This window comes from Plectropomus leopardus, chromosome 15 (assembly GCF_026936395.1).
Source record: "Plectropomus leopardus strain MGB_pleo_1.0 chromosome 15, ASM2693639v1, whole genome shotgun sequence".
NCBI lineage: Eukaryota > Metazoa > Chordata > Actinopteri > Perciformes > Serranidae > Plectropomus > Plectropomus leopardus.
In genome coordinates, this window is record NC_142190.1 from 12075 (window position 1) to 24681 (window position 12607).

At 39.4% G+C, this 12607-nt stretch overlaps 1 protein-coding gene and 1 long non-coding RNA gene across 7 annotated transcripts; one reads left to right on the top strand and one right to left on the bottom strand.

Moving 5' to 3' along the window:
• Positions 1 to 393: 393 nt before the first annotated feature.
• Positions 394 to 12532, bottom strand: mat2b (methionine adenosyltransferase 2 non-catalytic beta subunit methionine). 6 transcript variants are annotated; one of them, XM_088088196.1, is made up of 7 exons: positions 12363 to 12532; positions 4931 to 5125; positions 4481 to 4595; positions 3318 to 3470; positions 3039 to 3232; positions 2801 to 2914; positions 394 to 1545 (listed from the first exon to the last, which is right to left on the bottom strand). In XM_088088196.1, exons 1-7 carry the CDS (start codon positions 12390 to 12392, stop codon positions 1369 to 1371), a joined length of 978 nt encoding a protein of 325 aa, XP_087944322.1. In that variant the 5' UTR covers positions 12393 to 12532; the 3' UTR covers positions 394 to 1368. The 6 variants fall into 6 exon arrangements, with proteins under 6 accessions (XP_087944322.1, XP_087944321.1, XP_087944320.1 ...); XM_088088195.1 differs by having other exon boundaries at positions 4931 to 5128; XM_088088194.1 differs by having other exon boundaries at positions 4931 to 5143.
• On the top strand, positions 3776 to 4176 carry LOC148187164 (uncharacterized). Its single transcript, XR_015778882.1, has 2 exons — positions 3776 to 3877; positions 3930 to 4176. It is a non-coding gene; the product is annotated as an uncharacterized LOC148187164 (long non-coding RNA).
• Positions 12533 to 12607: the final 75 nt, after the last annotated feature.

Consider the following 12607-nt stretch of genomic DNA (forward strand, 5'->3'; position numbering starts at 1 on the left):
CTGAGATACGGCCCTTCATGAGGCGAGGGTTTGGCCCCCCCTAGTTAAGCAGGGTAAAGGCGCAGACTGCCAGTTTTGACAGAGCCAGGTAAGATTTTCCTTGGTCCATTTGAGGGTCCGAGCACAGAGGGATGGTGCCTGCTGTAAAGCCCTCTGAGGCAGACTGTGATCTGTGCTGTGCACGGGCTTAATAAAAACACTGACTTGAAAAATGAAATTCCAACATGCTACACAATGACATTTTTCAACATTATAAACAGCAACTTTTCCGGCAGTTTTTTCAACATGTTAACTTGATCCGAATGGACCGCACAACCCAGAGTCCTGGAGGACACTTGGGTCCATCTCCATGGAGACAAAGACAAAACCATTACCAAAAACCCGGACGTCAGATTCACTATTTCACACGTTTAATGTGTTGACACATAAGCAGAACCGACACAGAACCTGCACAGAACCACAGTACAGATACAGTAGAACTGCAGTAGAATGACAGTACAACTACAGTAGAAGAGTAGAAACATTATAGTAGATCTACAGTGGAACTGCAGAAGAGCGGAAACATTACAGTAGAACCACAGTAGACCCACAGTAGAACTCTAGTAGAATGACAGTAGAAGTACAGTAGAAGTGTAGAAACATTACAGTAGAACCACAGTAGACCCACAGTAGAATGACAGTAGAAGTACAGTAGAAGAGTAGAAACATTACAGTAGAACCACAGCAGACATACAGTAGAACTACACTAGAACTGCAGTAGAAGAGCGGAAACATTACAGTAGAACCACAGTAGACCCACAGTAGAACTACAGTAGAATGACAGTAGAAGTACAGTGGAAGTGTAGAAACATTACAGTAGAACCACTGTAGACCTTCATGAGTCTAATTCTCTGACTTTTCTTTAAAGGACCTCCTGAGACCAGCAGCTGAGGTTTGTCCTGTCTGGGACACCATATATCTTTGCTTTATTTTGAAAAACAAACAGGTAGCTCTATGTTGATGATGTCATCACACCTGGACAGACACAAACATTCAGGTTCGAGTATCAGAACTGGAACCTGCAGACAAAACTCTGGGAATAATGACCCCACACATGCTGTCCACCTGTCTCTCTCTCTGTGTTTGTTTGTCTGTCTATCTGTCTCTCTGTTTGTCTGTCTGTCTGTCTGTCTGTCTGTCTGTCTGTCTGTCTCTCTGTTTGTCTGTCCCCTGTCTCTCTCTCTGTTTATCTGTCTGTCTATCTGTCTCTCTGTTTGTCTGTCTGTCCCTCAATGGAAAACGGTCTGTCTCTCTCTCTCTCTCTGTCTGTCTGTCTCTCTCTCTCTCTCTCTCTCTCCCTCTGTCTGTCCCTCTCTCTCTGTCCATCCCTCAGTGGAAGACGGTCTGTCTCCAGCGTTTGTCCGGGGTAAAGGGCCACAGACAGTCGGTGATGGCGGAGCTGAAAGGTCGCGGCTCGACGCCGAGATTCATCAGCTGCAGACGACAACAGTTCAGCTCGCTGTTGATTGGACGAAGAGCGGACGCCGCCGCCGGCTGCTCTGTCAGCTGAGGACAGACAAGTGGACAGAGACAGGCAGAGAGACAGGCAGAGAGACAGAGGGAGAATGAGAGAGACAGAGAGACAGGAAGACAGAGAGAGAGAGACAGATATTAATACTCCAAATACTGCACTCTACAACTACTTTATGCTACAAATTGTAGAAATTATCCAAATGAAAAATACCATATATATACATATATATATATATATATATATATCCTAAATACGTTACACGGTACAGTGTATTAGTGAATATGACACGTAGGTATCTACAGGTATTTTGCAAAATATCTTGAAGATATATATTTACAGGTTCATCAGTAAATATATACAGTTAACAATACATAAATACATTAAAAAATATATATTTTCATATATATTTTATTTATAAGTTTATTAGTAAACATTCACAAATATATATTTACAGGTTCATTAGTAAACATTTTGATAAATATATATCTTTACGGTACATTAGTAAATACATTAAATAATACATATTGTTACATTAATAAATATTTATTGTTAAACATATTGATTGATATATCTTTATGTATATAATACAAAATATAATAATTAATATATATTGTTGAATATATAGATAAAATAAATTTACGGGTATATGAGTAAATACATTGATAAATATATAAATATTTTGATAATTTATCTTTTCAAGTAAATCAGTAAATATATTTATAAACATATATCTTTACAGATATATTAGATACATATTTAAAAATATATCTTCACAGGTATATTAATAAATACATTAATAAATACATATTGTTAAATATATTGAAAAATAAATTTATAATGTTAAATATATTGATAAATATATATTTACGGGTATATTAGTAAATACATTCATGAAAACATATTGTTAAATATATATTTCGGGGTATATCAGTAAATATATTTATGAATACATATAACAAAACATATTGTTAAATATATATTTACGGGTATATTGGTAAAACCATGAATTAATACATGTTGTTAAATATACTGATAAATATATAATAACGAGTTTATTAGTAAAAAGATTTATGAACACGTATTGTTAAATATACTGATACTTATATATTTACGGGTATATTAGTAAAAACATTAATTAACACATGTTAAAAATATATATTTACGGGTATATTGGTAAATAAATTATTGAATACATATATATATATATATATATATATATTTACGGGAATATTAGTGAATAGATGAATGAATAGATGTTGTTTTATATATTGATAAATATATATTTACGGGAATGAGGTGGTTGGACGGCAGGTTGAAGGCCTGAGCGATGGCGACGGCCATCTCATATCTGGTCATCTTCTCTTTAGCCGAGAAATGAAAGACTCCTCTGACGGACGGATCCTGGAAGACAGAGAGACAGACAGGCAGAGAGACAGACAGACAGCCAGTGAGACAGACAGATGGACAGAGGACAGGCAGATAGTGACACAGGGGACGCTGACACTGACACATGTGTGTGTCCTACCTGTCTGGCTCTTTCGGACAGCTTCCTGCAGACGGCGGCAACGTCCCTGGCGTCCGTGGGGAACCTCTGGAGGACATGGTCCAGCGTGCAGCTCTCATTTGTCTCCAGGACCTTCAGCCACAGTGATGTCACCACGCTCTCTGTCACTGACTCCACCTCCCCGAAGAGGACGGGCACCCGCAGCACCACCGCACCTGGGGACAGGGGACAGACAGGTGAGAGACAGACAGGTGAGAGACAGACAGGTGAGAGACAGACAGGTGAGAGACAGACAGGTACCTGGACTGTGTCTCAGTGTCTCTCTCTCTCCCTCCAGTTTGCTGCGTCCATAGACGTTGAGAGGGTTTGGACAGTCGTCCTCTCCGTACGGAGGATTCCTCCCGTCAAACACGTAGTCAGTGCTGATGTAGAGAAACAACGCCCCACACACACCTGAAACACACACACACACACACACACACACACACACACACAGAGGTTACACACACCTGAAACACACACACACACACAGAGGTTACGCACACCTGAAACACACACACACACAGAGGTTACACACACCTGCAACACACACACACACACACACACACACACACACACAAAGGTTACACAAACCTGAAACACACACACACACACACACACATACACAGAGGTTACACACACCTGAAACACACACACACACACACACACACACACACACACACACAGAGGTTACACACACCTGAAACACACACACACACACACATACATACATACATACACACACACACACACACACACACACACACACACACACAAAGGTTACACAAACCTGAAACACACACACACACACACACACACAGGTTACACAAACCTGAAACACACACACACACACACACACACACACACACACAGGTTACACACACCTGAAACACACACACACACACACACACATAGAGGTTACACACACCTGAAACACACACATACACACAGAGGTTACACACACCTGAAACACACACACAGAGGTTACACAAACCTGAAACACACACACACACAGAGGTTACACACACCTGAAACACACACACACACACAGACACAGAAGTTACACACACCTGAAACACACACACACACACACACACACACACACAGAGGTTACACACACCTGAAACACACACACACACACACACACAGACACAGAAGTTACACACACCTGAAACACACACACACACACACACACACACACAGAGGTTACACACACCTGAAACACACACACACACACGTTGTCACGTTGTTATTTCAGAACGATGAGTGAAAACTATGTTGAGCCTGAAATGAGGGAAACGCCAGCTCAGCGTCCCTGAGTCAGTTACTATGGTAACATGCTCGGCATCACCCTGAGTCAGTTACTATGGTAACGTGCTCTGTGAAGTAATCCTGCTGGCTTGCACAACCTTGACATCACCCACCTGCCTCCTTGGCAAGCGTGCTGGTGGCGTGCACGTTGAGATTTACTGCAGCTTCAGTGTGTCTCTCTACGACATCCGGACGCCTCTCTGCTGCACAGTGGACGACTACATCGGGCTGAGACAGACAGAGACAGACAGAGACATGAGACATTTTAAACATCCTGAGGACGACTGCGTCAGGCTGAGACAGACAGAGACAGACAGAGACATGAGACATTTTAAACATCCTGAGGATGACTGCGTCAGGCTGAGACAGACAGAGACAGACAGAGACATGAGACATTTTAAATATCCTGCGGACAACCAGGCTGAGACAGACAGAGACAGACAGAGACATGAGACATTTTAAATATCCTGCGGACGACCAGGCTGAGACAGACACTGCAGTACAGCGTGCAGTACAGCGTGCAGTACAGTGTGTAGTACAGCGTGCAGTACAGTGTGCAGTACCTTGTATTCGTGCAGAAGTCCTCTGACGGCGTCCTCATCTGTGAGGTCACAGCGAAGGAGGCGGGGCCTGGCCCTCCTGTATCCGGTCCCAGTAACCAACCAGCCATTGTTCTGAAACTCTTTGCACACAGCCCGACCCAGGAGACCCGTTGCCCCGGTAACCAGGACCTTTGGAGATGTGACCATTGCCTCCTCCTGCTGGAACATACAGTACTACAAACTTATACTATAATTACGACAATACACACCACTACACCACGACAATACACACCATCAGTACTATTATCAATACTATCAGGACTATTATCAATACCACTACCAACACTATCAATACTATCATCATTACTACAATGTTAAAATACTACAGTAAATACTACAATAATAAAATAAATACTACAATAACTAGTACTATCTACACTATCAATACCACCATCTATTCTACAAGACTACATATACCATAATAAATACTACTACCAACACTATCAATACTACAAATACTGCAATAAATACCACTATTAACACAATCAGTATTACTATTAACTTTACAAGTACTACAATAAATACTAGTACAATACTACAATTAGGGGTGCACGATAACTATCAGGAAATTGTGACGTAATTCCGATAAGTCCGATATCATGACGAAAAGCCCTGATAACATATATATTTTTGTCAGCACGGCAGTGCCTCGCTCCCACTATGAGACTCGAATGGCCTGCAGTGAATGCTGCGTTCACGTGATGTCGGCATAATCAGAAAATCTCTTTCTCACTGGGAAAAATCAAGAATACCCCCTCATGTCAGAAAACAACTTGTTAACTCGGTCATAATTTTGGTAGTTGCTGACTTAAATTGATATCCGCACTATTTTTCCACGTTACACATAAAAAATAGAAACATGAACTTAAAAAGGTCGAAAGAATGACTAGCAAACGAGGAACTGGGGAATTTACGTTACACCTTGAATGCAGCATGCAGCAGCGTGCTTACGAAAACAAAGAACATGGCGTCGATTGTGTGGGACTTCTTCAAAGTTTCCGAAGAAGACCTAAAAGACAAATTTCAGATTCCAATAACTATTGAAAGAATTAAAAAATTCTCCCGAGCTTCAGGGTTAACTTTGAACTTAAACAAGTGTGAATTACTTGCAATTCATGACACACCACTAAAAGACATCTGCAATATCCCTATCAAGTCAGAAATCAAATACTTGGGAATTTACCTGACAAAAAACCAAAAACAAAGTCAATCCTTAAATGTAGAAAATAAAGTAAAAGAGAGTAAAGCCAAATTAAATTCATGGCTCCAAAGAGACCTTTCAATACTTGGCCGGATTTACTTAACCAAGATGGAATGTCTCTCAAGATGTATTTACCCGGCTTACTCTAATGCCATTCCAAAAAAACTAATAAAATCTATTAACCAAATCAATCTCAACTTTATTTGGAGAAACAAACCACACTATATGAAAAAAAGCAATATGGTTAAAGACATTAAAGATGGTGGCCTAAAAGTTATTGACTTTGATTGCCTGAATGGAACCTTAAAAATTAACTGGCTAAAATCTTGGATCAAACACAGCAACTCATTTTGGTACTGTATCCCAAATTCCATATTTAATAAGATTGGAGGACTGAAATGTCTTCTCATGGCGGACTTTAATATCGATAAACTACCCATATCATTATCAGAGTTCCATAAACAAATTCTGTTATACTGGAAAATGTTATATGTGCATCATTTCTCACCCCATACCTCTATGATTTGGAATAACAGATATGTATTGTACCGAAATAAATCCTTATTTTATGGGGACTGGTATGAGAAAAATATATGGTCCATAATAGATTTAATGGATGCCAGTGGTAATCTTCTGGATTATCAACAATTTTGCACTAAACATAAATTCAACCCTTCAAAATCAGACTTTATTAATTTACACAAAGCACTTCCTCAAAAATATATATTTCTAATAAGAAACATACTGGCACACCAACCTATAACGCCACAACCAGCCCCACTGGCAATACAGGGGATTTCAATCCTGGACAGAAAATGTAATAATAACTTTATAAGAAACTGCCTTACTGAAAAATCTTTTCCCGGCAGACAAAACAAAAATGACATTTTACACAAATTTGATAAAAAATCAATTGATAAACTCAGAACAATGTTCCTGACATTTCCTATACCCCCCAAAATGAAAGAAACACACTTTAAAATTATGAACAACATTTATCCATCTAAAGAATTACTTAGACTACGTTTTAATATTGATGACAACATATGCACTTTCTGTGAAAAGAACATTGAAACTACGGACCATGTATTTTTCTCATGTGGTATAATACAAACATTCTGGATTAATATCCACAAATGGATCAAACAAAAAGTTCCATTATTTCCAGCTTCTATCTCTAGAGATGATGTAACCTTTGGTATGATCTTGCAAAACAAAAATGATGAACTCTGTTGTAATGTAATTCTATGTATCGCCAAATTCTTTATCCACAAGAACAGAATACTAAAATCATCACCCAAATTTATTGTCTTCTTGAATGAGTTTAAAATGTACATGAAGTCCTTAAACCTTCTTAAAGCGATAAAAGCACAGAAATTATATGATATCTTAAAAGATTTCCCCACTGAAATGATCAGCTGAAAATAACATGAACCCCCCCCTGTGATATCAATGATTCTTATCTTGTTACTTTACTATATTATTTTAATTTTAAGATATGTTTAGGTTTAATTCTACCTCATATTTTTACATTGAAGCACCGAATGTATTCGTTATATTTTGAGATGATTTGCACTAAGCTGTTGTTCCCTCGGCAATCTCTTTATTTTATTACAATGTCTGTTAAATGTAAATTGCCATACTTGTTTATACTTTGTTATTTTGTTCTTTATCAATAAAGCATTAAAAAAAAAAAAAAAGTTTCCGAAGAAGACAGTTCGCTGGTTACTTGTAACAAATGTTCCAAGCGAGTTCCACGAGGAGGGAGAACTAGCACTAGCTTTAATACTTCAAACCTGATCAGCCACATGAAACATAACCACCGCTTCGATGGAGTTTTGAAAGCGTATGAGGATGCCCGGGCTGCTAAAGACGCTAACGTTAGCAACTTAAAGCCACCCGCAAAGAAGCCACCGGGACTTAGACACATCGGCGAGGCTTTCGAAAAATCCAAGAGGTTTTCCAAAGATGACCCATGGGCTAAGGCTATTGAAGATTTAATCATGGACATGATGGCGCTTGATGACCAGCCCTTCACCCTGGACGAGGACAGAGGCTTTTCCCGTCTGATTAATCACTTGGAGCCACGGTTTACATTGCCGAGCCGCCGCTACTTTTCTGATGTGTGCCTTCCAGCTAAGTATGATGCAACTGCCAAATGTATTCACACTTTGATTGATAACAATGTGAAAGACATGAGCTTCACCATGGATATATGGACTTGTGATGTCAGCCCTGTAAGCATGATGAGTCTGACCGCGCAGTGGATAAATACAGACTTTAAAATGTACAGAGCGGTGTTGCAATCCCAGGAGCTGCCCGGATCACACACAGGTATAATGATTCAACAGACTATTAAGAAGGAGATGGTGCATGTTGTCTTACGAGATAATGCTCGCAATATGGAAAAGGCAATGAATGAGGGTGGTGTTGCAAGCCTGGGCTGCATGGCCCACTCTTTACAGCTTGCAGTGAACGAGGCTGTGTTAAGTCAAAGAGCTGTGTCTGACTGTGTTGCCATTGGGCGCAAGATTGTTGGACACTTTAGACAGTCTCAAGTAGCGTCCTCCGCCCTGAGGAAGTTACAAGAGCGGCTGCAGGTGCCACAAACACGACTCCAACAAGACATAGCTACGCGATGGAATAGCACTTTTTACATGCTCAAGAGTCTAGTGGCACAGAAGCAAGCTATTGCAGCATATGCAGTTGAATACCATTTGCCCGCAACACTCAGCGCCCACCAATGGACCCTGGTCGAAAACATCCTGACCATCCTCGATCCATGTGAACAGCTGACCAGGAACATCAGCAAGGCCACAGCCACAGCTCGGACAATATCCCCTCCATCCAAGCCTTGACGCGTCTGCTTAAGCAAACTGTTCCAACAGACCACGGCGTGAAGACGTCAAAGGACACGCTGTTAAAAGCAGTGCAAACACGTTTTGGTCACGTCGAGGAGGAGCCCCTGTACTATCTGGCAACAATAGTGGACCCGCGGTATAAGGATCGCTACTTCACCCTCGCATCAAAACGGCAAGCAACACGTATGCTGCGGGAAAAGTTGCTGGAGAATGATGGTGCCACAGCTGCCACTCCCCAGCCAGGGGAGCCACCAGAGAAGAGGAGCAGGGGAGATGGAAACAACTCGTTGTTGGGAATGTTTGAGGCAATACTGGAAGAAAACAACGAAGCTGCCATTCATCAGGAAAATAGCAGAGTTGATGCAGAAGTGTATAGGTTTATTTAACATTTTCTAAAGACACAACTTATAACTCATGTTAATGGTCAGAACACCATAATAATTAGATTGTATTTTTCTGCTTGTGCTTTGTTAACTTTTAGCTCCAGTCATATCTGTCGGAGCCAACGCTTCACTTGAGCCATTGCCCACTGGAATACTGGAGGAGCAACCAGTCCCGCTTTGAGTGCATGGCCCAGCTTGCTCGGAAATATCTGTCAGCACCTTGCACTAGCGTCGACAGCGAGCGTTTGTTTTCTGCTGCTGGACACGTGATGACCAAGCAAAGAAACAGACTTGCATGCGAAAAGGCAGAAAAGCTGCTTTTCATTAAAAAAAATCTTCCCCTGATCCATCCAGAGGTAGAAGAGTAGATAAATAGTTCACCTCTTAAAGGAACCAAAAGTTTTAGTGTTGAGAATACAGTGCGATATCAGGTCACAACATGTGCCATCTTTTGAAATATTAAAGCTTGTAGCTATTTCCCTCTTGTCTAAAGCTTCCATAAGCTAAAAGAACAACTAAACCTCATTTACTTTAATTAATGGTATTTGTTTGAATGGAACCACAAGCCAAAATCCTTTAAACTTAATTTTTTGTTCCTATGGAGTGCGCTTTTTCAGTTTGTTTACATAGACAAATCTAACTTCTGTTATTTTTTTATTGTCATTGAGGAATGCACTTTTTCAGTTTGTTTACATAGACAAGTCTAACTTGAGTCAGTACATTATGCGCTGTGCATCATTTTTTATTGTCATTGAGGAATGCATTTTTTCAGTTTGTTTACATAGAAATGTTTGAATATAACTTGTGTCAGTGCATTAATTTTCAATGTATATTTATTTTTTTTGCACTTTTTCAGTTTGTAATCCTGATGCATTTATTTGCATCAGTTCAAGGGGCCTTCATTGTTTATATCAATAAGTAATGCACCTTACTTAAGTTGATGTGAGATATCAAATAGGTTTATTTGATAGCCTTAAGAAAATGTTTGAGAGGCTTGCCAATAGTTTTTCATTGGAAAAAATAAATATCTCTTCATTTAAAGAGTCAAAACTGTTTTTGGTTTTGTTCATAGTATTGATTTCATGATCTTAGGTATATGTGTGTGTTATCGGTTATCGGTATCGGCCTTTAGGAGCTGAAAGTTATCGGTTATCGGTATTGGTTTTAAAAAACAGTTATCGTGCATCCCTAACTACAATACTACATCTAATATAACATATACTACTATAGCACTGGAAATACTACAGGGAATACTACAATGAATTCTACTATCAACAATACTGATACTACTATTATCATTATTATTATTATTATACTACAAATACTACAATAAATGCTTCTACAATACTTAAAGTACTAAAATAAATACCTCTATCATCAATACTACAATACTACAAAGTCCAATAAATACTATTATCTATACTACTATGTACATTATCTAATTAGTCTAGTTACTACTATCTATAATCCATCACAGACGATGACGTGTTTTTGTACTCTGTTTTTACTAACTGGTGGGTTAAGGTTGGGGGGGTGGGCAATAGGATCTGTTCTATTCTAATACTATGATCAATACTACAATTATTAAGACAAAAACTACTTTCAATACAAAGAGCAATACTATGATTAATACTACAAAAGCTAATATCAATACTACAATATATACTTTAATCACTGTTACACTTTATACTTCTGTAAATACTACTATCAATACTTCAAGTTATATTATAATGATTTTATCACTATGATCAATACTAAAATTATTAGTACTATCAATACTAGAACAAATACTATTTTCAATCTCTGTCTTGATTACTTTAAAAACAGTTGGTATTGATCCTGTAACAGTTGATCAGCAGTTAACCAGTTAACCAATAATCAATAACAGATCAGAACATTGGCGCAATAGCAGAGTTGATCGATAATCAATAACTGATCAGGCTGTTAGCATGATAGCAGAGTTAATCAATAACTGATCAGAATGTTAGCATGTTAGCAGAGTTAATCAATAACAGATCAGAATGTTAGCATGTTAGCAAAGTTAATCAATAACTGATCAGAATGTTAGCATGTTGGCAGAGTTATCCAATAATCAATAACTGATCAGAATGTTAGCATGTTGGCAGATTTAATCAATAATCAATAACTGATCAGAATGTTAGCATGTTGGCAGAGTTAATCAATAACTGATCAGAATGTTAGCATGTTAGCAGAGTTAATCAATAATCAATAACTGATCAGAATGTTAGCATGTTGGCAAAGTTAATCAATAACTGATCAGAATGTTAGCATGTTAGCAGAGTTAATCAATAATCAATAACTGATCAGAATGTTAGCATGTTGGCAAAGTTAATCAATAACTGATCAGAATGTTAGCAGAGTTAATCAATAACTGATCAGAATGTTAGCATGTTAACGGAGTTAATCAATAATTAATCAGAATGTTAGCATGTTAGCAGAGTTAATCAATAACTGATCAGAATGTTAGCATGTTAGCAGAGTTAATCAATAATCAATAACTGATCAGAATGTTAGCATGTTAGCTGTTTACCTGGACCAGTTGCACGCGCCCCGGACTGAACATGATTCTCAGTTCTGCGCCTGCGCGGCTCATCTCCCCCTCCGTTAGTCCGATCAGCTGTTTCTGGTTATTGATTATTGATCAGTATTGATCACTCGGAGCCGCGCTGATTTCCTAATGCGCACTTTGTTCCCTGTCTCTTCCGCTTCCGGTCTGTCAGCTGTTTGCCGTAAATCAGCTGTCGCGGTGATGCTAGCTGGTTAGCTTCAGGCTAACGGAGAACAAACGAACACATTCACCGAGAATCACCGAGATTCACCGAATGTTTACCGGAAATTTGCCAGATATTTACCGGCTCTTTTTGCTCACGCGGACACATTTTAAACCGGACACATTATTGATCAGAGCACCTACAGCAGCTGTTTACCTCCGAACCTCCGGACTGAAACCCAGGCATCCAGAAACCACTACAGACCACTACAGACCAGTTCACTCCAGTACAGACCAGTACAGTCCAGTACAGACCAGTATAAATCTGTGAACAGCGGACAGCGGAGCGGTTTTCTGTCGCTCTTCTTCTTCTTCTTCTTCTTCTTCTTCTTCTTCTGGTGTTGTTGACTGTCAGACCTCGCTCGGGTCGATCAGCGCCCCCTGCCGTCAGAATGTCAAACA

Coding starts and splice junctions, on each gene's coding strand:
- mat2b (XM_088088192.1), bottom strand. CDS start 12,028: ATGAGCCGCGCAGGCGCAGAACTGAGAATCATGTTCAGTCCGGGGCGC. Junction 4,596..4,930: donor GACTTCTGCACGAATACAAG/GTACTGCACACT, acceptor TGTCTGTCTCAG/CCCGATGTAGTCGTCCACTG. Junction 3,471..4,480: donor CACGCTTGCCAAGGAGGCAG/GTGGGTGATGTC, acceptor TGTGTGTTTCAG/GTGTGTGTGGGGCGTTGTTT.